Consider the following 26,787-nt stretch of genomic DNA (forward strand, 5'->3'; position numbering starts at 1 on the left):
GGAAAATGTTCCCAACCCTTTAATCATTCCGGTTGCCCTTTTCTGCGCTTTTCTCCAGCTCTGTGATGTCTTTTTTGAGGCACGGTGACCAGAATTGCACACGGTACTCCAAATGCGGCCACACCATCGATTTATACAGGATCTTTCTTCTCCCTCCCTCCTTGCTTGTATCTGTCTCTCTGTGTCCAGAACTGTTAGAAACCATGTAGATAGATCCCAGTGGGCAGCCGTGTTGGTCTGAAGCAATAGAACAAAGCAGTAGACAAGTACACCTTTAAGACCAACTAAGTTTTATTCAGAATGTACGCTTTCGTATGCTCTTAAGCAGACTTCATCCGACAAAATGGGAATGGCAAGCAGCGATTCTTAACATAAGTGGGCAGTGAGTTGGTCTGTAGAATCATGGGAATGTTTTTAACAGATTAAAAGAACCACAAATAAGGATCTGTGTTTGTTAGTGTTAAGACAAAGCAGGGCTGAAACAACACTGGAGGGTGATAAATAGCAGACTGCTGTTGTGGGTGCGAAGTGCCATAAATCTAGGTAACATCCTGGCTTTGTTAGTTTAAATAGAGGGCATGGTTTCTCAAGAGGGGAGGGGCGGTGGCTCAGTGGTAGAGCATCTGCTCGGTAAGCAGAAGGTCCCAGGTTCAATCCCCGGCATCTCCAAAAAAGGGTCCAGGCAAATAGGTGTGAAAAACCTCAGCTTGAGACCCTGGAGAGCCGCTGCCAGTCTGAGAAGACAATACTGACTTTGATGGACCAAGGGTCTGATTCAGTATAAGGCAGCTTCATATGTTCATCCTTTATTTTTTGCCATTAGAAGAAAAGGAAGACATTAAAATACAGCGGAGGATGGGTATATGCAATAAGTTGGTCTTGAAGGTGCACTTGTCTACTGCTCTGTTAGAAACCATCCGTGTGCTGCTTACGAGAAGCCCGCTTGTTTCCCAACCATGGGGGATCAGCTGCCCTCGTAGTCGGCTTTGGAAGACCGCAAGGAGTCAGAAAGGCAAACTGCTCTTGAAAAGAGCCATCCTCCACCCCTCACCGTGCAGGCAGCTTCCTCCTGCTTCCAAGCTCAAGGATGCTCGGATGTGTTATCTCTCCTGTCCGTCACTCTTCCCCCAGGAGACTGATGGACTGTCAGCTGTGATGGATTAGCTCCTGGCCAAAGGGAGGCCTGCGTGTTCCCAGCACGGGGCGTTTGTCCTTCTGGTTTATTCGGGCAGGCGAGAGGCAAAGCAAGGAGCCCACCTGGGGGACAACCCCGGTGCATCGGCTGGCTCTTCAGAAACCGGTCCCCAGAAAGGAGCGCTGTCAGTTCCGCTCCCGTTCTCTCGCACCGGGAAGCCTGACCCTGCCTCTTTGCACTGTGCAGCCGAGTTCGGATGCTGCAGACAGCGCGGTTTTGCTGTGAAATCTGGCTGGCTTTTCCTTGGAAAAACGGGCTTCTATTTCTGGAAGAAAAGCAGGGCAATGCTTTGTCCTTGGGATGACACAGCGGGCAGAGGAGAAAGGAAAGGAAAGGTCACTTCAGCTGGCTGCATGTGGAGGAGTGGGGAGTCAAACCTGGTTCTCCCAGATAAGAATCCGGGCACTTCACCACTACACCAAACTGGCTCTCAGGTGTAAATGAATAATTTAAAAAAGGTAGTCCCCTGTGCAAGCACCAGTCGTTTCCGACTCTGGGGTGACGTTGCTTTCATAACGTTTTCACAGCAGACTTTTTACGGGGTGGTTTGCCATTGCCTTCCCCAGTCCTCTACACTTTTCCCCCAGCAAGCTGGATACTCGTTTGACCGACCTCGGAAGGATGGAAGGCTGAGTTAACCTGGAGCCAGCTACCTGAACCCAGCTTCTGCCTGGATCAAACTCAGATCGTGAGCAGAGCTTAGGACTGCAGCTTTAACACTCTGCGCCATGGGGCTCTTCTAGAGGGCAGAGAGGAGCTTCTAAATATCGCCGGCTTTCCAGCGCACCGAGGTTTTGTGGCTCCTTGCCGGAGAGGTGCCCTCTCCCCCTCGGAGTCCATACAAGCCCTCAGCCACCCTGACAGTGTCGGCTGAAGCAGACTTTTAAGCCCATTGACGTCAGTGAGCTTAGCGAGGTACCGCTCTCCTTAGAATTACACCGTGAATCATTTCCTCAGCTCTTGTCTGAAATTTGACGGCGGGCTCCTGGAATTTTCTGCAAAACCCCAGTGGAAAGGTGGGATGTTTCATACTCAGTAGAATAAGGGGTGTCAAACTCACTTGTTATGAGGGCCCAGTCTGACGTAAATGAGAGTTTGTTGGGTCAGGCCAAGCCGTGTGCACACTTATTTAAGAGATATAAACTTTATAAAAGAAACGAACACAAAGTTTTTTTAAAAAAAAACTCAAAACCTGCTTAAAACATTAGCACTTCTTGGTCTTAAAGGTGCTTTCTTTGTATCTCTCCCATGAACTGGGCCAAGGAAGCTCTGGCTCTTTCCTTACTTCCCCAGAGGGCCGGGAGGGGGGAGGAGCCTCAGCCAATAGAAGGAAGAGAGGGTTGGCTCAGTAGCCCTCCTGTGTGATTGAGAGAGCCTGAAAAACAAGCTCTGCCTCCACCACCACCCTTCCTCCCCAAGGGAGGAGCCTCAGCCAATGGAGAAAATAGAGGTTTTGCTCTGTAGCTCCTGTGTAATTGAGCAAACCTTGCAAAGCAAGCTGTGATGCAGAAGGAAGCAGATGACAGCCAGTTTCTCAGGGTTTGATAGGAGCCCTCCAAGGGCCTGATTCAACCCCCAGGCTGCATTTTTGACACCTCTGTGAGTTTTTAGAGCCGATGTGGGGTTTGTACATTTACGTTACCTATAGTCTGCCCTTCTCTCTTGGAATGAAGGCAGATTACTCATAGAGGGTCAACGGGGTGGGTCATTTCAGTGAACAGAGGATTAGGGTTGTAGACCCAGCCAGAAATCTAAAACCAGAATAGAAGCAAAGCATAGGCATTAACATGACACTAGCCCTGTGGCGCTAAGCTGCAGTACTGCAGTCCGAGCTCTGCTTACAACCTGAGTTCGATCCCGGCGGAAGCTGGGTTCAGAGAGCTGGTTCAAGGTTGACTCGGTCTTCCATCCTTCCGAGGTCAGTCAAAGGAGTCCCCAGCTTGCTGGGGGGAAAGCGGAGAGGACTGGGGAAGGCAATGGGAAACCACCCTGTAAAAAGTCTGCTGTGAAAACATTGTGAAAGCAACGTCCCCCCAGAGTCGGAAAAGACTGGTGCTTGCGCAGGGGACTACCTTTACTTAGGATCCTTGCTTCAGCTAGCTAAACACAGTCGCGCGGACTTCAGTTCGGAATAATTTCTCCAAGTAACTTTGTGAGCCGCTTAGCACTGGTTGTCCGCCCAGAAGAGCCCTTTGGAATAATTCCGTTTTGCAAGAGTTGTGCGGCAAGCAGGAATTCGGCAGGTTGAGCAGTGATTCTTGCGGAAACTCAGTCAAGAGCGCGCGAGAAGCTGCCTTGGTCCATCGAAGTCAGTATCAAAGGACTAGGGCGGGGTGGCCAAACTTGCTTAATGTGAAGAGCACGTAGCATAAATGTCAGGTGTTTGAGAGTGGCAAGGAAGGGAGGCAAATGGATTGGGGCGGGGGGAGGAGGGAGAGATGGCGAAAAAGCAACTTTAAGCCCGCTGGCTCGGCTCGGAGAAGTGATTTAAAGGGAGAAATGCCTTCTCCAAGCCGGCCAATGGAGAAGGGGGTTCAAGAGCCACGCAATATGTACTAAAGAGCCACATGCAGTTCCCAAGTCGCAGTTTGGTGACCCCTGGACTAGGGAGTAGGTGATGTGAAAAACCTCGGAGAGCCACTGCCAGTCTGAGGAGACAATACAGACTTTGATGGACCGAGGGTCCGATTCAGTAGAAGGCAGCTTTAGATATTCATATGTTCTTTGGGGAGAGACGGTGCTTCAGTGGTAGATCACCTGCTCGGTAAGCAGAAGGTCCCAGGTTCAATCTCCGGCATCTCCAACTAAAAGGGTCCAGGCAAGCAGGCGTGAAAAACCTCCGCTTGAGACCCTGGAGAGCTGCTGCCAGTCTGAGTAGACAAGACTGACTTTGATGGACCCAGGGGGGTCTGATTCAGTAGAAGGCAGCTTCGTATGTTCTTTGGGGAGGGACGGTGGCTTAGTAGTAGAAGAAGAAGAAGACTGCAGATTTATACCCCGCCCTTCTCTCTGAATCAGAGACTCGGAGTAGCTTACAATCTCCTATATCTTCTCCCCCCACAACAGACACCCTGTGAGGTGGGTGGGGCTGAGAGGCCTGTCAAGGACAACCCGTGCAAGAGCTATGGCTGACCCAAGGCCATTCCAGCAAGTGGGGGAGTGGGGAATCAAACCCAGATAAGAGTCCGCACACTTAACCACTACACCAAACTGGCTCTCAGAGCATCTGCTTGGTAAGCAGAAGATCCCAGGTTCAATCCCTGGCATCTCCAACTAAAAAGGGCCCAGGCAGTAGGTGATGGAGATGGAGGGACGGTGGCTCAGTGGTAGAGCACCTGCTTGAGAAGCAGAAGATCCCAGGTTCAATCCCCAGCATCTCCAACTAAAAAGGGCCCAAGCAGTAGGTGATGGAGATGGAGGGACGGTGGCTCAGTGGTAGAGCACCTGCTTGGGAAGCAGAAGGTCCCAGGTTCAATCCCCGGCATCTCCAACTGAAAAGGGTCCAGGCAGTAAGTGATGGAGATGGAGGGACGGTGGCTCAGTGGTAGAGCACCTGCTTGGAAAGCAGAAGGTCCCAGGTTCAATCCCCAGCATCTCCAACTCAAAAGGGTCCAGGCAAGTGGGCATGAGAAAGCTTCGCTTGAGACCCTGGAGAGCCGCTGCCAGTCTGAGTAGACAAGACTGACTCCGATGGACCCAGGGTCTGATTCAACGCAAGGCAGTTTCGTGTGCGTTAGCGACTGAGCTTCCGCACCTGCCGAGTTGGTAAGGGTGACAGATTTTGAAAACGTCCGTAACCTTCACAAAAGAGATCGGGCGCAGGAGTCCGGTGGAAGGGCGGGGGATTAGGGTCCGTAGTGCTCCTTCCCTCCCCCCGAGGGAAAGGCTCCGGCCTACGATCCGTCTTTCTCCCTTCAGAGGTGCAGTGATAACAACCAGGGGGGTGAGCAGCCAGCGGCCAGCATGCCCTGCAGGAGATAAAGATCTCCTGTCTCTCCTGTTATCAGCGGCTTGTCTGCTCCCAAATGAGAACAGCTGCTCCTGCCTGCGTGTCTGGAGTTTCCGATGAGCTGCCTTAGCGGAGGGGGAGGGGAGGAGCCATCCGTAGCGATGGAGACTTCGCAGGGGGAGCCTGAGCAAGTCTTTAGTCCAAGGTTTATTTTCACTACAGACTCAAGGATGGCTAACTCCTGCCTCTCTAGCTCTACCTCCTGAGAGCCAGTTTGGTGTCGTAGTTAAGTGCACGGACTCTTATTTGGGAGAACTGGATTTGATTCCCCACTCCTCCACTTGCAGCTGCTGGAATGGCCTCGGGTCATCCAGAGCTTTCATAGGAGTTGTCCTTGAAAGGCCAGCTTCTGGGAGAGCCCTCTCAGCCCCATCTGCCTCACAGGGTGTCTGTTGTGGGGGAGGAAGGGAAAGGAGATTGTAGGCCACTCTTTGATTCTGCCCATCCAGTCCAACACTCTGTGTCACATAAGAACATAAGAGAAGCCATGTTGGATCAGGCCAGTGGCCCATCCAGTCCAACACTCTGTGTCACATAAGAACATAAGAGAAGCCATCTTGGATCAGGCCAGTGGCCCCTCCAGTCCAACACTCTGTGTCACATAGGAACATAAGAGAAGCCCTGTTGGATCAGGCCAGTGGCCCATCCAGTCCAACACTCTGTGTCACAGAAGAACGTAAGAGAAGCCATGTTGGATCAGGCCAATGGCCCATCCAGTCCAACACTCTGTGTCACATAAGAACATAAGAGAAGCCATGTTGGATCAGGCCAATGGCCCATCCAGTCCAAAACTCTGTGTCACATAAGAACATAAGAGAAGCCATGTTGGATCAGGCCAATGGCCCAACCAGTCCAACACTCTGTGTCACATAAGAACATAAGAGAAGCCCTGTTGGATCAGAACAGTGGCCCATCCAGTCCAACACTCTGTGTCACATAAGAACACAAAAGAAGCCATGTTGGATCAGACCAATGGCCCATCCAGACCAACACTCTGTGTCACATAAGAACATAAGAGAAGCCATGTTGGATCAGGCCAGTGGCCCATCCAGTCCAACACTCTGTGTCACATAAGAACATAAGAGAAGCCATGTTGGATCAGGCCAATGGCCCATCCAGTCCAATACTCTGTGTCACACAGTGAAAAAACAACAACCAAGTGCCATCCAGAGGTCCAGCAGTGGGAGTAGAAGCCCTTCCACTTTGCCCCAAGCACCAGGAATACAGAGCATCACTGCCCCAGACAGTTCCAATAATATACTTTGGTTAATAGCCACTGATGGACCTCTGCTCCATATGTTTATCCAATCCCCTCTTGAAGCTGGCAATGCTTGTAGCCGCCACCACCTCCTGTGGCAGTGAATTCCACGTGTTAATCACCCTTTGGGTGAAGAAGGACTTCCTTTTATCTGTTCTAACTCGACTGCTCAGCAATTTCATTGAATGCCCACGAGTTCTTATATTGTGAGAAAGAGAGAAAAGTACTTCTTTCTCTACTTTCTCCATCCCATGCATTATCTTGTAAACCTCTATCATGTCACCCCACAGTCGACGTTTCTCCAAGCTAAAGAGCCCCAAGCGTTTTAACCTTTCTTCATAGAGAAAGTGTTCCAGCCCTTTAATCATTCTAGTTGCGCTTTTCTGCACTTTTTCCAATGCTATAGTATCCTTTTTGAGGTGCGGTGACCAGAATTGTGCACAGTACTCCAAATGAGACCGCACCATCGATTTATACAGGGGCATTATGGCAGGCTGTATCAATTTTCTGAATGTCCTCCAGGCTCCAATAGAGATCTCCAAAAGTCGCCATCTTCTGGCCCCTCCCCCCACTGATAATGTCCCTGAGTCACATGGGGGCACCCACTTTGAGTCAAGCAACAGGGGCCGGTTTCTCCAAGCGCCTCCCCCTTGCAGGTCTCTCTGCTGCCACCGGAATGAGACGAGCTTTAGATAGAACAGGACTGCTCCTCCTCCTCTTCTTCCTCCTCCTGAGTTGGTTCAGGAACTTCCCTTAATCTGTACTTGTGGCTCCGAAGAGCTTTGGGAAGGGAAAGGGCTTCTCTCCCCCTCCCCTCCCCCCCCCCCCCCAATTCCTCATTCAGCCTCGGCCTGGTTCTCCAAACCGTCCCTCAGCTGGTCTGTAATTTTGGTTTCGTTTCATGTGTCGCACTCAGACTCGCGCTTCGCTGCAGCCTCTGTTTCTGAGGTGCAGCTGGTTTCCAGATTTCTGCAGTCCAAACAATACAGAAGACGACGACTGCAGGTTTATACCCCGCCCTTCTCTCTGAATCGGCGTCTCAGAGCAGCTAACAATCTCCTTTATCCTTCCTCCACAACAGATACCCTGTGAGGTAGGTGGGGCTGAGATAGCTCTCTCAAAAGCTGCCCTTTCAAGGACAGAGGCTCAAAGCGGCCTACAATCTCTTTTCCCTTCCTCCCCACAACAGACACCCTGTGAGGTGGGTGGGGCTGAGAGAGCTCTCCCAGCAGCTGTCCTTTCAAGGACAGAGTCTCAGAGCGGCCTACAATCTCCTTTCCCTTCCTCCCCCACAACAGACACCCTGTGAGGTGGGTGTGGCTGAGAGGGCTTTCACAGCAGCTGCCCTTTCAAGGACAACCTCTGCCAGAGCTACGGCTGACCCAAGGCCATTCCAGCAGGTGCAAGTGGAGGAGTGGGGAATCAAACCCGGTTCTCCCAGATAAGAGTCCGCACACTTGACCACTACACCAAACTGGCTCCTAAACTGGTATGAGGGAGACCTTGAGAGGCTGGTCTGGGCCTGCCCAGTTGAGTTCACAACACAGCCAAGATTTGATCCAAGGCTTCCTCCAGGCCTAGCGCTGGGACCTTGGGCACCCCAGGCCAGCACCTGCCCCACCGTCACACCCCCTGCAGGCGCGGCTCACTCGCAGCCCCTGTTCAGCCTTTCCAGGCAGACCCAAGGAGGCTAAGCAGGGGCTGTGGGGCAAGCCACAGTGATGCCCTGCAAGGGAAGCCAGGCTCAGAGGGAAGCACATGCCGGCACACTGTCCCACTGCTCTTCCCAGGTCTGGAAGCCGAAAGTGGTGGGGCGGGGGAAGAGGACACCCGGCTGCGCCCCGTAGCTCAGGAGGCGCCCTAGGTGGTCACCTACCTCACCTCCCACATACCGGCCGTGGCTGCCTCAGTTAGCACCTCTTATCTCTTGGCTATGCTGACTTGCCCAGCCTGAAACCGAGAGCGTATTCCATTTCAGCCGTGCCTTTTTGAGTACCTCCGTCCCACGAGCCTGGGCCGCAGCCTGCCGTCAGTTCAGAGCACCAGCTCAGCCGCTCACATCCAGCGCCCTCGATTCTATCATTACTCTCGGAAGAACGCTTAAAAGCCCATTTGTGTTTAGCTGGCCGGTTGTTACCGATGTGTGCTGCGTCCTTCGCTGTTCCGTCTGATGCTGTCAGATTTCACCCGGCTCTCGAGAGAGAGATTATCTCTTCGCTTCTCCTTTCGCGGCATGACGCTCTGTCAGTAAGCCATACGAGGGGGCTCACTCGTCTCCAGTGTAAGGAATCTATCACCAGGCTTCTTGAGTAAATGTAGAAGCTTATAATGAAGAATCAGGGAGCAGACGGCAATAGCAAGCGCGCGCAAGACTTCTTGTCGTGCCAGACTGACAACACAAAAAAGTTACAGCTTAGATATAGGTTACAGGCGAGCGGGTTACAAGTTAATGGTCCATCACTTCTCCTGCCTAACCCTCTCCCCCCCCTCGGAAGTCTTTGAATTAGTTCCCAGATCCTGGTGTTCCCAAATCCAGAGCCAGTTTGGTGTAGTGGTTAAGTGTGTGGACTCTTTATCTGGGAGAACTGGGTTTGATTCCCCACTCCTCCACTTGCAGCTGCTGGAATGGCCTGTTGTGGAGGAAGATAAAAGAGATTGTGAGCTGCTCTGAGACTCTGTCCTTGAAAGAGCAGCTTCTGGGAGAGCTCTCTCAGCCCCACCTTTCCCTTCCTCCCCTCGCTGGGTGTCAGTTGTGGGGGAGGAAGGGAAACAAGATTGTAGGCCGCTTTGAGACTCTGTCCTTGAAAGGGCAGCTTCTGGGAGACCCCTCTCAGCCCCACCCACCTCACAGGGTGTCTGTTGTGGGAGAGAAAGGGAAAGAAGATTGTAGGCCACTCTGAGACTCTGATTCAGAGAGAAGGGCAGGATATAAACTTTTGGCGGTCTTCTTCTCTCCAACATTTTCAGTTGGTACCTGTCTTCCACCGCCAGGGAGACAAGATTAGGCTTTTGCTTCCCACAATAAGTTACACTCATTTATGGCCTTGTATGTTACCAATCCTAGTCTACCTAAATCCATTAAAAATATAATGAATATGTATATAACAGAAGAAGAAGAAGAAGAATATATTGGATTTATATCCCACTCTCCACTCCGAAGAGTCTCAGAGAGGCTCACAATCTCCTTTACCTTCCTCCCCCACAACAGACACCCTGTGAGGTAGGTGGAGCTGGAGAGGGCTCTCACAGCAGCTGCCCTTTCAAGGACAACCTCTGCCAGAGCTATGGCTAACCCAAGGCCATTCCAGCAGGTGCAAGTGGAGGAGTGGGGAATCAAACCCGGTTCTCCCAGATAAGAGTCCGCACACTTAACTACTACACCAAACTGGCTCTCCACACCAAACTGGCTCTCCAAACAGTTAGTAAATACTAATGTTATAATGCAAGGGTTTGGTGCAGTCATGCAAATAAATGAATATATGAATACATGGAACAATATAATGGTGCAGGGGTGGCCAAACTTGCTTAATGTAAGAGTCACATAGAATAAATGTCAGATCTTTGAGGGAGGGAGGGAAGGAGGGAAGAAATGAAGGAAGGAAGGGAAATGAGGGGGAGGGAAGGAAAGTGGAAGGTAGAAAGAAAGCAACTTTAAATACATTCTCCGAGCTGCTGGCTGGCTTGTCTTGGACAGGTGATTTAAAGAGAAATGCTTTCTCGAGCACGCCGACATGGTGGTGGGGACTTTGAAAGCCACACAATATGTGTGCTTGGTGCTTGGCGGGGGTGGGGGGGGGCAAAGTAAAAAGGCTTCTAGCCCCGTTTGTGAACCTCCTGATGGCACTTGGGGGTTTTGGCCACTGTGTGACACAGTGTGTTGGTCTGGATGGGCCATTGGCCTGATCCAACATGACTTCTCTTATGTTCTTCTGTCTGGTGCTTAGGGGGGCACAGTGGGAGGGCTTCTAGTGTTCTGGCCCCACTGATGGACCTCCTGATGGCACCTGCTTTCTTTGGCCACTAAGTGGCACAGAGTGTTGGACTGGATGGGCTATTGGCCTGATCCATCGTGGCTGCTTTTATGTTCTTCTTTCTGGGTCAGTGATGCTGTGTATTCTTGGTGCTTGGAGGGTCACAGTGGGAGTGCTTCTAGTGGGAGTGCTTCTAGTCCCCTTGGTAGACCCTTCTGAGGGCACCTGGATTTTTTTGCCGCTGTGTGACAGAGTGTTGGACTGGATGGGCCATTGGCCTGATCCAACATGGCTTCTCTTATGTTCTTCTGTCTGGGGCAGTGATGCTCTATATTCTCGGTGCTTGGGGGGGCACAGTGGAAGGGCTTCTAGTGTCCTGGCCCCACTGATGGACCTCCTGATGGCGCCTGGGTTTTTTGGCCACTGTGTGACAGAGTGTTGGACTGGAGGGGCCACTGGCCTGATCCAACAGGGCTTCTCTTATGTTCTTATGTGACACAGAGTGTTGGACTGGATGGGCCATTGGCCTGATCCAGCATGGCTTCTCTTATGTTCTTATGTGACACACAGTGTTGGACTGGATGGGCCATTGGCCTGATCCAACATGGCTTCTCTTATGTTCTTATGTGACACAGAGTGTTGGACTGGATGGGCCATTGGCTGATCCAACATGGCTTCTCTTATGTTCTTATGTGACACAGAGTGTTGGACTGGATGGGCCATTGGCCTGATCCAGCATGGCTTCTCTTATGTTCTTATGTGACACAGAGTGTTGGACTGGATGGGCCATTGGCTGATCCAACATGGCTTCTCTTATGTTCTTATGTGACACACAGTGTTGGACTGGATGGGCCACTGGCCTGATCCAGCATGGCTTCTCTTATGTTCTTATGTGACACAGAGTGTTGGACTGGATGGGCCATTGGCCTGATCCAACAGGGCTTCTCTTATGTTCTTATGTGACACAGAGTGTTGGCCTGGATGGGCCACTGGCCTGATCCAACAGGGCTTTTCTTGTGTTCTTATGTGACACAGAGTGTTGGACTGGATGGGCCACTGGCCTGATCCAACAGGGCTTCTCTTATGTTCTTATGTGACACAGAGTGTTGGACTGGATGGGCCACTGGCCTGATCCAACAGGGCTTCTCTTATGTTCTTATGTGACACAGAGTGTTGGACTGGATGGGCCACTGGCCTGATCCAGCATGGCTTCTCTTATGTTCTTATGTGACACAGAGTGTTGGACTGGATGGGCCATTGGCTGATCCAACATGGCTTCTCTTATGTTCTTATGTGACACAGAGTGTTGGACTGGATGGGCCATTGGCCTGATCCAGCATGGCTTCTCTTATGTTCTTATGTGACACAGAGTGTTGGACTGGATGGGCCATTGGCTGATCCAACATGGCTTCTCTTATGTTCTTATGTGACACACAGTGTTGGACTGGATGGGCCACTGGTCTGATCCAGCATGGCTTCTCTTATGTTCTTATGTGACACACAGTGTTGGACTGGATGGGCCACTGGCCTGATCCAACATGGCTTCTCTTATGTTCTTATGTGACACAGAGTGTTGGACTGGATGGGCCATTGGCCTGATCCAACATGGCTTCTCTTATGTTCTTATGTGACACAGAGTGTTGGACTGGATGGGCCATTGGCTGATCCAACATGGCTTCTCTTATGTTCTTATGTGACACAGAGTGTTGGACTGGATGGGCCATTGGCCTGATCCAGCATGGCTTCTCTTATGTTCTTATGTGACACAGAGTGTTGGACTGGATGGGCCATTGGCTGATCCAACATGGCTTCTCTTATGTTCTTATGTGACACAGAGTGTTGGACTGGATGGGCCACTGGCCTGATCCAACAGGGCTTCTCTTATGTTCTTATGTGACACAGAGTGTTGGACTGGATGGGCCACTGGCCTGATCCAGCATGGCTTCTCTTATGTTCTTATGTGACACAGAGTGTTGGACTGGATGGGCCATTGGCTGATCCAACATGGCTTCTCTTATGTTCTTATGTGACACACAGTGTTGGACTGGATGGGCCATTGGCCTGATCCAACATGGCTTCTCTTATGTTCTTCTGTCTGGGGCAGTGATGCTCTATATTCTCGGTGCTTGGGGGGGCACAGTGGAAGGGCTTCTAGTGTCCTGGCCCCACTGATGGACCTCCTGATGGCGCCTGGGTTTTTTGGCCACTGTGTGACAGAGTGTTGGACTGGAGGGGCCACTGGCCTGATCCAAGATGGCTTCTCTTATGTTCTTATGTGACACAGAGTGTTGGACTGGATGGGCCACTGGCCTGATCCAACAGGGCTTCTCTTATGTTCTTATGTGACACAGAGTGTTGGACTGGATGGGCCATTGGCCTGATCCAGCATGGCTTCTCTTATGTTCTTATGTGACACACAGTGTTGGACTGGATGGGCCACTGGCCTGATCCAACATGGCTTCTCTTATGTTCTTATGTGACACACAGTGTTGGACTGGATGGGCCATTGGCCTGATCCAACATGGCTTCTCTTATGTTCTTATGTGACACAGAGTGTTGGACTGGATGGGCCATTGGCTGATCCAACATGGCTTCTCTTATGTTCTTATGTGACACAGAGTGTTGGACTGGATGGGCCATTGGCCTGATCCAGCATGGCTTCTCTTATGTTCTTATGTGACACAGAGTGTTGGACTGGATGGGCCATTGGCTGATCCAACATGGCTTCTCTTATGTTCTTATGTGACACACAGTGTTGGACTGGATGGGCCACTGGCCTGATCCAGCATGGCTTCTCTTATGTTCTTATGTGACACAGAGTGTTGGACTGGATGGGCCATTGGCCTGATCCAACAGGGCTTCTCTTATGTTCTTATGTGACACAGAGTGTTGGACTGGATGGTCCACTGGCCTGATCCAACAGGGCTTCTCTTGTGTTCTTATGTGACACAGAGTGTTGGACTGGATGGGCCACTGGCCTGATCCAACAGGGCTTCTCTTATGTTCTTATGTGACACAGAGTGTTGGACTGGATGGGCCACTGGCCTGATCCAACAGGGCTTCTCTTATGTTCTTATGTGACACAGAGTGTTGGACTGGATGGGCCACTGGCCTGATCAAGCATGGCTTCTCTTATGTTCTTATGTGACACAGAATGTTGGACTGGATGGGCCATTGGCTGATCCAACATGGCTTCTCTTATGTGACACAGAGTGTTGGACTGGATGGGCCATTGGCCTGATCCAGCATGGCTTCTCTTATGTTCTTATGTGACACAGAGTGTTGGACTGGATGGGCCATTGGCTGATCCAACATGGCTTCTCTTATGTTCTTATGTGACACACAGTGTTGGACTGGATGGGCCACTGGTCTGATCCAGCATGGCTTCTCTTATGTTCTTATGTGACACACAGTGTTGGACTGGATGGGCCACTGGCCTGATCCAACATGGCTTCTCTTATGTTCTTATGTGACACAGAGTGTTGGACTGGATGGGCCATTGGCCTGATCCAACATGGCTTCTCTTATGTTCTTATGTGACACAGAGTGTTGGACTGGATGGGCCATTGGCTGATCCAACATGGCTTCTCTTATGTTCTTATGTGACACAGAGTGTTGGACTGGATGGGCCATTGGCCTGATCCAGCATGGCTTCTCTTATGTTCTTATGTGACACAGAGTGTTGGACTGGATGGGCCATTGGCTGATCCAACATGGCTTCTCTTATGTTCTTATGTGACACAGAGTGTTGGACTGGATGGGCCACTGGCCTGATCCAACAGGGCTTCTCTTATGTTCTTATGTGACACAGAGTGTTGGACTGGATGGGCCACTGGCCTGATCCAGCATGGCTTCTCTTATGTTCTTATGTGACACAGAGTGTTGGACTGGATGGGCCATTGGCTGATCCAACATGGCTTCTCTTATGTTCTTATGTGACACACAGTGTTGGACTGGATGGGCCATTGGCTGATCCAACATGGCTTCTCTTATGTTCTTATGTGACACACAGTGTTGGACTGGATGGGCCACTGGTCTGATCCAGCATGGCTTCTCTTATGTTCTTATGTGACACACAGTGTTGGACTGGATGGGCCACTGGCCTGATCCAACATGGCTTCTCTTATGTTCTTATGTGACACAGAGTGTTGGACTGGATGGGCCATTGGCCTGATCCAACATGGCTTCTCTTATGTTCTTATGTGACACAGAGTGTTGGACTGGATGGGCCATTGGCTGATCCAACATGGCTTCTCTTATGTTCTTATGTGACACAGAGTGTTGGACTGGATGGGCCATTGGCCTGATCCAGCATGGCTTCTCTTATGTTCTTATGTGACACAGAGTGTTGGACTGGATGGGCCATTGGCTGATCCAACATGGCTTCTCTTATGTTCTTATGTGACACACAGTGTTGGACTGGATGGGCCACTGGCCTGATCCAGCATGGCTTCTCTTATGTTCTTATGTGACACAGAGTGTTGGACTGGATGGGCCATTGGCCTGATCCAACAGGGCTTCTCTTATGTTCTTATGTGACACAGAGTGTTGGACTGGATGGTCCACTGGCCTGATCCAACAGGGCTTCTCTTGTGTTCTTATGTGACACAGAGTGTTGGACTGGATGGGCCACTGGCCTGATCCAACAGGGCTTCTCTTATGTTCTTATGTGACACAGAGTGTTGGACTGGATGGGCCACTGGCCTGATCCAACAGGGCTTCTCTTATGTTCTTATGTGACACAGAGTGTTGGACTGGATGGGCCACTGGCCTGATCAAGCATGGCTTCTCTTATGTTCTTATGTGACACAGAGTGTTGGACTGGATGGGCCATTGGCTGATCCAACATGGCTTCTCTTATGTTCTTATGTGACACAGAGTGTTGGACTGGATGGGCCATTGGCCTGATCCAGCATGGCTTCTCTTACGTTCTTATGTGACACAGAGTGTTGGACTGGATGGGCCATTGGCTGATCCAACATGGCTTCTCTTATGTTCTTATGTGACACACAGTGTTGGACTGGATGGGCCACTGGTCTGATCCAGCATGGCTTCTCTTATGTTCTTATGTGACACACAGTGTTGGACTGGATGGGCCACTGGCCTGATCCAACATGGCTTCTCTTATGTTCTTATGTGACACAGAGTGTTGGACTGGATGGGCCATTGGCCTGATCCAACATGGCTTCTCTTATGTTCTTATGTGACACAGAGTGTTGGACTGGATGGGCCATTGGCTGATCCAACATGGCTTCTCTTATGTTCTTATGTGACACAGAGTGTTGGACTGGATGGGCCATTGGCCTGATCCAGCATGGCTTCTCTTATGTTCTTATGTGACACAGAGTGTTGGACTGGATGGGCCATTGGCTGATCCAACATGGCTTCTCTTATGTTCTTATGTGACACAGAGTGTTGGACTGGATGGGCCACTGGCCTGATCCAACAGGGCTTCTCTTATGTTCTTATGTGACACAGAGTGTTGGACTGGATGGGCCACTGGCCTGATCCAGCATGGCTTCTCTTATGTTCTTATGTGACACAGAGTGTTGGACTGGATGGGCCATTGGCTGATCCAACATGGCTTCTCTTATGTTCTTATGTGACACACAGTGTTGGACTGGATGGGCCATTGGCTGATCCAACATGGCTTCTCTTATGTTCTTATGTGACACACAGTGTTGGACTGGATGGGCCACTGGTCTGATCCAGCATGGCTTCTCTTATGTTCTTATGTGACACACAGTGTTGGACTGGATGGGCCACTGGCCTGATCCAACATGGCTTCTCTTATGTTCTTATGTGACACAGAGTGTTGGACTGGATGGGCCATTGGCCTGATCCAGCATGGCATCTCTTATGTTCTTATGTGACACAGAGTGTTGGACTGGAGGGGCCACTGGCCTGATCCAGCAGGGCTTCTCTGATGTTCTTATGTGACACAGAGTGTTGGACTGGATGGGCCACTGGCCTGATCCAGCAGGGCTTCTCTGATGTTCTTATGTGACACAGAGTGTTGGACTGGATGGGCCATTGGCCTGATCCAACAGGGCTTCTCTTATGTTCTTATGTGACAGAGAGTGTTGGACGGGAGGGGCCACTGGCCTGATCCAGCATGGCATCTCTTATGTTCTTATGTGCGAAAGAGCCACATGTGGCTCCTGAGCCAGTTTGCCCCCCCCCCCCCCCCCCCGTAATCATGGATGTCTGAATATGCTTGGGACAATTAGCCCTTCGTCTGCAATGGCAATAACATGAGGAAAGTCCACAAGCTATTACTGAACCACCGGACTAAAAAAAAACCTTGTCGGGGACCTGTACCTAACATTCCGTGCTGCGCTGGAGGAGAACTTGCTGCCAGCCAGACGTGAGCATTACTCGGAACGAGTCCAGGAGCGACTTAAAGACTAGCAAAATTTGTGGCAGGGGGTATGCCCTTTTGTGGGTCACCGTTCAATTCTTCAGCTATCTGGACTCAAGAAAGGTCCTCCCACGCCACCAATTTGGTAAGCTGGTCTGTAACAGTACAGCCCCGTGGAGCAGAGCGGTAAAGCTGCAGCACTGCAGTCGGAGCCCTCTGCTCACGACCTGAGTTCGATCCCAGCGGAAGCTGGCTTCAGGTTGCCGGCTCCAGGTTGACTCAGCCTTCCATCCTTCCGAGGTCGGTCAAATGAGTCCCCAATTTGCTGCGGGGGAAGCGTAGAGGACTGGGGAAGGCAAGGGCAAACCACCCCGTAAAAAGTCTGCCGTGAAAACGTTGTGAAAGCAACGTCACCCCAGAGTTGGAAACGACTGGTGCTTGTATAGGGGACGACCTTTACCTTTTTAACAGTAGAACAGAGTGAAAATCCAGGAGCACCTTAAAGGCTTAACACCGCTGCCCATCTTGCTCTCTAAAGTAAAGGTTGTCCCCTGTGCAAGCACCAGTCGTTTCCGACTCTGGGGTGACGTCGCATCACGACATTTTCACAGCAGACTTTTTACGGGGTGGTTTGCCATTGCCTTCCCCAGTCATCTGGGTACTCATTTTACCAACCTCGGAAGAAAAGCTGGGTATCTAGAGAGCTTGTATCTCTTTAAGTCTGATCCCAAACCATTGACATTCAGTGTCAGCATCCTTAATGTTTTATCCATATTTAAGTTGAAAGCTACCACTCTTTTGTACCCCTGGCCGAATGCCTAGTTTACTTTTGTACCCCTTCCCACTCCCAAATACCTCTTCCCTCCCCTTCCCCATCTCTCCCCCCCCTTTGTGTAGAGCCATAAACTGAGGATGATCACTCATCCCTTCTCTACACCTTGAGCAAGCGCACTCCCCCCCCCCCTCCCGGGTTATGTTGCTACTTATTTAACCATTTTGTTTTCATTTGGATACTTCCCTTAAAATGTCTCTGTCTCGAGACAGTCTTATCCTTTTCTCCGATCGGGTGGATGATCTTTCTTCTGAATCCTGCTCCTGTGACTGGGGTTGGTGAGGTTCCTCCATAGGCGTTGGTTCACTGCTCCTCTCATCTGCTCCCAATGTCTTTAATAGCTCCCGTGCCTCTTCAGGGTGCCGTGCACAAAGTCTTCTTCCATCCTGGTAGATAACTAAAGACGCTGGAGATGCCCAGCTAAATTTAAGGCCTCGGAAGAAAAGCTGGGTCAACCTTGAGCCAGCTACCTGAATTCAGCTTTCGCCAGGATCGAACGCGGTCGTGAGCAGAGAGCTTGGACTGTAGTACTGCAGCTTTACCACTCTGCACCACGGGGCTCTTCAAAGGCAGTCCCCTGTGCAAGCACCAGTCGTTTCCGACTCTGCGGTGACATCATATGATGTTTTCATGGCAGACTTTTTACGGGGTGGTTTGCTGTGGCCTTCCCCAGTCATCTACACATCCCCCCCCCAGCAAGCTGGGGACTCATTTCACCGACTTCAGAAGGAAGACTGAGTCAAACCTTGAGCCAGCTACCTGAACCCAGCTTCCGCCGGGATCGAACCTAGGTCGTGAGCAGAGAGCTCGGACTGCAGTACTGCAGCTTTACCATTCTGGGCCACAGGCTCTTATCTAGCTCTGCAGACATGTGTTAATTTACCCTTTTCCTTTGGAGGGGCTTCCTTGAAACAGTGCACAGCGGCTGCTGGATCTCCCCCACCCCGCCTTTTGTCCTGACCCTAACTGTTTTCTTCTTTTCCTCTTGCAGGGATCTGGTGAAACCTACTTGGAGAAGGCAGAGCGGTTGTACTCCCAGATGTGTTTGACGAGAGAGAAGGTGAGGCACCCCGACTTCCCCCCCCATACCCAAATGAAGCAGGAGAGAGCTGTGTTTTGGGGCCCTGCTCTCCTTCTTAAAATGGGCCAGCGGTTTCCAGATGCTGCTGAAAAATAAGCTGCAGAAGCGGCAGGTCCCTAGGTGGAAGCCTAAGCTTGCTTTATTAAAAGTGTTCGTTGAGAACATAAGAGAAGCCATGTTGGATCAGGCCAATGGGCCATCCAGTCCAACACTCTGTGTCACATAAGAATAGAAGAGAAGCCATGTTGGATTAGGTCAATAATCCATCCAGTCCAACACTCGGTGTCACAGAAGAACATAAGAGAAGCCATGTTGGATCAGGCCAATGGCCCATCCAGTCCAACATTCTGTGTCACACAGCGGCCAAATATACACACATACACACACACACACACACTGTGGCTAATAGCCACTGAAGGACCTCTGCTCCATATTTTTATCTAACCCCCTCTTGAAGGTGGCCATGCTTGTGGCCGCTACCACTTCCTGTGGCAGTGAATTCCACATGTGAATCACCCTTTGGGTGAAGAAGTACTTCCTTTTATCCGTTTTAACCCGACTGCTCAGCAATTTCATCGAATGCCCACGAGTTCTTGTATTGTGAGAAAGGGAGAAAAGTACTTCTTTCTCTACTTTCTCCATCCCATGCATAATCTTGTAAACCTCTATCATGTCACCCCGCAGTCAACGTTTCTCCAAGCTAAAGAGCCCCAAGCGTCTCAACCTTTCTTCATAGGGAAAGTGTTCCTGCCCTTTAATCATTCTAGTTGCCCTTTTCTGGACTTTCTCCAATGCTATAATATCCTTTTTGAGGTGCGGCGACCAGAACTGCACACAGTACTCCAAATGAGACCGCACCATCGATTTATACAGGGGCATTATGATACTGGCTGATTTGTTTTCAATTCCCTTCCTAATAATTCCCTAATAATAAGTTAAGAGCACAGTTACTAGAGGTATTTTAACATGTGACAAAAACAAGCTAAAACCCATTTTGTTGTGAGGGCTGAATCTGACATAAATGAGGCCTTGTCGGGCCAGGCCAAATCGGGCTGAGCCTTGTGTGTGCCTATTTAAGATTAGGTAGCAGAGATACAAACTTTATAAAGGACACGGACAAGCACAAAGATTAAAAAAAAAACACTTAAAACTTGATTAAAACATTAGCACTCATTGGTCTTAACGGTGCTTTCTTTGTATTTCTCCCATGGGATCCAGGGCACTGGGCAAAGGAAGCTCTGGCTCTTTCCTTCCTTCCCCAGGGGACCAGGAGGGGGAGGAGACTCAGTCAATAGAAGGAAGAGAGGCTTTGCTCAATAGCTCTGCTGTGCGATTGAGAGAGCCTGGCAAAGCAAGCTGTTCCTCCGCAAGGGAGGAGCCTCAGCCAATGGAGAAAATAGAGTTTTTGCTCTGTAGCTTCTGTGCGATTGAGCAAGCCTGGCAAAGCAAGGTGTGATGCGGAAGGAAGCAAGACAACAGGGAGGAGGGAGGAGATGACAGCCAGTTGCTTGGGGGCCTGATAGGAGCCCTCCAGGGGCCTGATTCGGCCCCTGAACAGCGTGTTTGACACCCATGCCGGTAGCTCACAAAGTGGGATTTTGGCTCACAAGACTCCACAGCTTAGAGGGAGCTGCTGACTTCAGCCCTTTCCTTGCAGAACCTGATGGGAGACCAGGAGCAGCTGAAACTCCAGGTGGCGGAACTGGAGGAGGAGGTCGGCACCCTGCGGAAGATCAACAAGAGCCTCTTCGACTTCTCCAGCCGCATCATCACCAAGCCGGGCAAGCAGTAGCCCGCTCCCGAGCTTGCGTCTTCGAGAGAGGGGAGAAGCAGGCCGAGGGCCCGGCCTCAGACGTGGGGGCGCTCCCTGTGCACATCGAGTCTTCTTTTTCCTGGACCAGTAGGTGCCGAGCATAACCTTGCGGGCCTCTCTCTCCGCGCCCGTGCCCACGGCGCCACAAAGACTGCATGGCCAGCCAGGCCGTGTTCTTCTGCTGTGCGTCAGCCACGATGGGCCCGGTTGAGTCGGGAGGAAAGGCTGGGAAGGACAGTTCTATAGGACAAAAAAGGAGTCTGCTTGAGGGCACGAGCTGAGGCCCTCCCCGGGTCCTTCTCTCTGTCGCACGCAGTAATGTAACCTCGAATACAGATCCACAGATCTCTTGACATCCTGTGCTATCGAGCTGGAAACCACGGTGCTGTTTCAGAACCTCTTTTTATACCAGAGCTCCTTTTGTAGGCTTTGTTTTTTTGGGGGGGGGGAAGGGTACCTTTTTGTGTAGTTCAGAGGGAGTTTGCCGCATCCCAAGGGGGAATACGGATATATATTTACCTTTCTTGTTGACTGTGGGAATGCGGCAGACTCCTCCCAAGCCTGTTCCTCTTTTTATGCCAGATCTGTCTGGAAGGGAGTTGGGGAAAGGATCGTATTTCCAAATGCTTCCTTCCCTCTCCTGGGGAAAAAATAATAATAAATTCCCTGTTAATAGCAATCTAGCAACCACTGGATATTTCTTTTTCTTCAGCTGTTGGCTATCTCCAGGGCTTTTTTTTTTTTATGTAGCAGGAACTCCTTTGCATATTAGGCCACACACCCCTGAGGTAGCCAATCCTGCTGGAGCTTACAGGGCTCTTCATACAGGGCCTGCTATAAGCACCAGGAGGATTGGCTACATCAGCGGTGCATGGCCTAATAGGCAAAGGAATGCCTGCGACATTAAAAAGCCCTCTGAAAAACAATAAGTACGTTTAAATCATAAGAACATAAGAGAAACCATGTTGGATCAGGCCAATGGCCCATCCAGTTCAACACTCTGTGTCACACAGTGGCCAATATGTGTGTGTGTGTATATATATATATATATATATACACAAACACACACACACACTGTGGCTAATAGCCACTGATGGACCTCTGCTCCATATTTTTATCTAACCCCCTCTTGAAGCTGGCTATACTTGTAGCCCCCACCACCTCCTATGGCAGTGAATTCCACATGTTAATCACCCTTTGGGTGAAGAAGTACTTCCTTCTATCTGTTTTAACCCGACTGCAAAGCAATTTCATTGAATGCCCACGAGTTCTTGTATTGTGAGAAAGGGAGAAAAGTACTTCTTTCTGTACTTTCTCCATCCCATGCATTATCTTGTAAACCTCTATCATGTCACCCCGCAGTCGACGTTTCTCCAAGCTAAAGAGCCCCAAGCGTTTTAACCTTTCTTCATGGGGAAAGTGTTCCAAACCTTTAATCATTCTAGTTACCTTTTTCTGGACTTTTTCCAATGCTATATCCTTTTTGAGGTGTGGTGACCAGAATTGTACACAGTATTCCAAATGAGACCGCACCATCAATTTATACAGGGGCATTATGATACTGGCTGATTTGTTTTCAATTCCCTTCCTAATAATTCCCAGCATGGCGTTGGCCTTTTTTATTGCAATCGCACACTGTCTTGACATTTTCAGTGAGTTATCTACCACGACCCCAAAATCTCTCTCTTGGTCAGTCTCTGCCAGTTCACACCCCATCAACTTATATTTGTAGCTGGGATTCTTGGCCCCAATGTGCATTACTTTGCACTTGGCCACATTGAACCTCATCTGCCATGCTGACGCTCACTCACCCAGCCTCAACAGATCCCTTTGGAGTTCCTCACAATCCTCTCTGGTTCTCACCACCCTGAACAGTTTAGTGTCATCTGCAAACTTGGCCACTTAACTGCTTACTCCCAACTCCAAATCATTAATGAACAAGTTAAAGAGCATGGGACCCAGTACTGAGCCCTGCGGCACCCCACTGCTTACCGTCCTCCACTGCGAAGACTGCCCATTTATACTCACTGCTTCCTATTAATTAGCCAGTTTTTGATCCACAAGAGGACCTGTCCTTTTACTCTGGGACTCTCAGGCTTTCTAAGGAGCCTTTGATGAGGAACTTTATCAAAAGCTTTCTAGAAGTCAAGGTAAACAACATCTATTGGGTCTCCTTTGTCCACATGTTTGTTCATTACCTCAAAAGAACTGTAACAGGTTAGTGAGGCAAGATCTTCCCTTACAGAACCCATGCTGAGTCTTCCTCAATAACTCGTGTTCCTCAGCACCCACAGAGTCCCTTCCTCAGCACCCACAATCCACACCCACAAGGTTGGTGTGAGGATAGAACAGAGGAGAGGAGAGAACAAGGTAAGCCGCTGTATCTGCCCCTGGGGATAAATGTGAATGTGAGCCAAGAAGCAGAAGAACTGTTCCCAACAGCAGGAAAGCAAGCAGAGCCTAAGAACTTAAGAGAAGCCATGTTGGATCAGGCCAGTGGCCCATCCAGTCCAACATTCTGTGTCACACAGTGGCCAAAGAACCAGGTGCCATCAGGAGGTCCATCAGTGGGGCCAGGACGCTAGAAGCCCTCCCACTTTGCCCTCCCTCAAGCACCAAGAATGCAGAGCATCACTGCCTCAGACATAACATAAGAGAAGCCATGTTGGATCAGGCCAGTGGCCCCTCCAGTCCAGCACTCTGTGTCACAGAAGAACATAAGAGAAGCCATGCAGTATCAGGCCAGTGGCCCATCCAGTCCAACATTCTGTGTCACACAGTGGCCAAAGAACCAGGTGCCATCAGGAGGTCCATCAGTGGGGCCAGGACACTAGAAGCCCCCCCAAGCACCAAGAATGCAGAGCATCACTGCCTCAGACATAACATAAGAGAAGCCATGTTGGATCAGGCCAGTGGCCCCTCCAGTCCAGCACTCTGTGTCACAGAAGAACATAAGAGAAGCCATGCTGTATCAGGCCAGTGGCCCATCCAGTCCAACATTCTGTGTCACACAGTGGCCAAAGAACCAGGTGCCATCAGGAGGTCCATCAATGGGGCCAGGACACTAGAAGCCCCCCCACTGTTCCCCCCCCCCCCCAAGCACCAAGAATGCAGAGCATCACTGCCTCAGACATAACATAAGAGAAGCCATGTTGGATCAGGCTGGTGGCCCATCCAGTCCAACACTCTGTGTCACACAGTGGCCAAAAAACCCAGGTGCCACCAGGAGGTCCATCGGTGGGGCCAGGACACTAGAAGTCCTCCCACTGTTGCCCCCCCCAAGCACCAAGAACACAGAGCATCACTTGCCCCAGACAGAGAGTTCCAACAATACACTGTGGTTAATAGCCACTGATAGACCTTTGCTCCAGATATTTATCCAAAAGCGTCGTCTTCTGGAGTGCGCATCACGGATATGTGAGGTAGCAGTCAAGACTACAAGAGGCTGCATCCATCCCTCCTCCAGTCGCCCTGCACCAAAGCCCTGCACTGTTGGATTTAAAGCGCAGTTTAATACCCCTGAGTGTCTGACTGTCCCTCCGACACCTGCCAACTTGGGTTAGATAATGCTTTTAAAGTAATGAGTGCCGTTTCGGCTTTTGGCCTCGTCCCGTCGCAGAGCTGGCCCATCTTTTTAATAGGCGAGATCTCTTCTGCCGCTCTCGCTGTTCCGAACGGGCCGGGTCAGAGGCCTCCGGCTGGCCTTGGGTCGCAGATGCAGAGGAGAGACGTGCTGGAGCAGGTAGGTGGGTGAGTTGGAAGATCTGCTGGGGGCAGCGTTCCCTCTAACTGAGTGTGAACTAGCTCACAGGTTTGTTTTTTTAACCCTCCAGCTTGCCTATTTGTTGTCTTAGCTCAGTAGGGTTGCCAGGTCCAATTCAAGAAATACCTGGGGGCTTTGGGGGTGGAGCCAGGAGACTGGGGGTGGAGCTAGGAGGCATTGAGGGTGGAGCCAATAGCAAGGTTGTGACGCATACTTGAACTCCAAAGGGAGTTCTGGCCATCACATTTTAAGGGACTGCACGCCTTTTAAACGCCTTCCCTCCCTTGGAAATAATGAAGGGCGTGGCACCTTCTTTGGGGGCTCATAGAACTGGACCTCCTGGTCCAATTCTTTTGAAACTTGGGGGGTGTTTTGAGGAGAGTAAAAAAAACAACCGTGCAGTTCCTTGGAATACAGTGTTCGTTTCCTCACCCCAACCAGCTACACCTTCTCTCTCACACACACACAAACACAAAGAGAGCAGCTGAAAGAAATTGTTTGCAATCCCACACTTGTGTGGTCTCATTAGGGCAATTTACTCACGAGTTGCTGAAGTTCCAAGTTCTAAAGCAGGGGGTCCTCAAACTACGGCCCGTGGGCCAGATGCGGCCCGCTGAGGACGTTTATGCGGCCCGCCGGGTTATGGCAAAATCAGACCGGAAGTGACGTTCGACCTAAACTCGCGTTAGCAACGCGCACTTCCGGCACTGGGCTGAGGCGGCGGAGACAGAGTGTGAGGTGATACCGAGGTGAGGTGAGTTCCCAGGCCGGGGTGTGTGGTGTGGGGAAGGGAGAGAGATGCAGAAGACAGAGAACTGACGGCCCGCAGCCTACAGTAACGGCAGTCCGGCCCTCCAACAGTCTGAGGGACAGTGAACTGGCCCCCTATTTAAAAAGTTTGAGGACCCCTGTTCTAAAGAATAACACAAGGAAACGAAAGGTTCTAGTTTGCCCTCTCCTGTGCAAACGGCCTCTGTGATTATTATAAAACCCAGACAGTTTCTGGACTCCTTCCGTTCCCCCGGGCACGTTGTTCTGCAGGCTCGCCCTGCCCGCAGCCTGGTCTGAGATTTAAAGGCACAGAGCACCTTTCTAGGAAAAAAGCTGTTCCCAGGGTCTTCTCAAGCCTTCGAGGTTTGAAGGCACATGGGGGCGGGAAGGGGATCCCCCAGCTGGGGCCTGGGGATTGGCAAGCCTATCTAAGCTCAGGAAGGAGGACCCCAGAGCAAAATTAGTTTCTGCAGCAGCTCACAACTTGAATGCCCGTAGCTCACAAAAGAAACTTTCTGCTCATAAGACTCCACAGCTTAGGGGAAGCATTGCCGGGAGGGAGGGGAGGACACGCATACTGGGGGACAGACCGGCTTCCTCAGTGTCCAGCCAGACAGCTGAGCGTCACACTGAATTGCACGGATGGCCCCAAGAGCCAGCTCCATCAGAACAGAGGATCGATAAGGTCTCGCCTTCTGGAAGTGGAGCCCCGTGGCGCAGAGTGGCAAAGCTGCCATACTGAGGTCCAAGCTTTGCTCTTGACCTGAGTTTGATCCCGGCGGAAGCTGGGTTCAGGTCGCCGGCTCCAGGTCGACTCAGCGTTCCATCCTTCCGAGGTCGGTAAAATGAGTACCCAGCTTGCTAGAGGGAAAGCGTACATGACGGGAAGGCAGTGGCAAACCACCCCGTACCAAAAAGTCTGCCCAGAAAGCGTGATTCGGTGTCACCCCGTGGGTCTGTCACGGGGCTTCAGAAGGCGTTCAGTTTGCCAGTCAGGAATCTTAAAAGCTACACCTGTTGGGCAGCCTGCCTTCCCCCGGCGTTAAGTATGCAGACAGAGAAAGCCGGGTCACCCTTTACCAGCCCAGACCCAGCCCACGTTCTTCTCGGGGGTCGCCAATGCAGGCGTTTGCTTGGCTTTCTGCTCCCACTCCTGGAGACCCCAATGGTGACTTCCTGATGGTTGGTTACTCAGCCATGAAGGCTCCAAAATAGCTTCTGCAGCTGAGACGGAAGGTGTAGTATTTATTTCATTGCATTTCTGTCCTCCTGTTCCTCTCAAGGGGGCTCTGGGTGGGTAACAACCAAGTAAAAAGCAATTAACAATACATTAAAAGAATCTTAAGTCTCACAACACAACTCCCGAGATGGCAAACATATGAACATATATGAACATATGAAGCTGCCTTCTACTGAATCAGACCCTCGGTCCATCAAAGTCAGTATTGGGGATTGCCGGGGATTGAACCTGGGACCTTCCGCTTCCCAAACAAACGGCAGAGTTCTCGGGTGTGCCTAGGGTCGCCAAGTCCGACTCAAGAACCATCTGGGGACTTTGGGGGCGGAGCCAGGAGCAAGGGTGTGGCAAGCATCGACACCACCGATAGTATATCTCCGCACAGATAAGGAGCAGGGGAGGCCGATAGAAGCGACACCCGCTGCCTCAGCCAAAGACCTGGTGGAGCAGCTCCATTTTACAGGCCCTGCGGAACAGTAATGAGTCCTGCAGGACC

The 26,787-nt window shown here is 50.8% G+C and overlaps 1 protein-coding gene across 1 annotated transcript in view; it reads left to right on the forward strand.

The window, feature by feature from the left end:
* Positions 1-21,203, forward strand: part of WDR18 (WD repeat domain 18) — a 103,593-nt gene extending 82,390 nt beyond the window's left edge. The window contains exons 9-10 of the mRNA XM_060232823.1: positions 18,618-18,686; positions 20,365-21,203. Of these exons, the coding sequence (XP_060088806.1) occupies positions 18,618-18,686; positions 20,365-20,499 (204 nt within the window). The 3' untranslated portion in view covers positions 20,500-21,203. The remainder of the gene's footprint in view (positions 1-18,617; positions 18,687-20,364) is intronic.
* The last annotated feature ends 5,584 nt before the right edge of the window (positions 21,204-26,787 follow it).

The sequence above is a fragment of the Heteronotia binoei genome, chromosome 2 (assembly GCF_032191835.1).
Source record: "Heteronotia binoei isolate CCM8104 ecotype False Entrance Well chromosome 2, APGP_CSIRO_Hbin_v1, whole genome shotgun sequence".
Classification (NCBI taxonomy): Eukaryota; Metazoa; Chordata; class Lepidosauria; order Squamata; family Gekkonidae; genus Heteronotia; species Heteronotia binoei.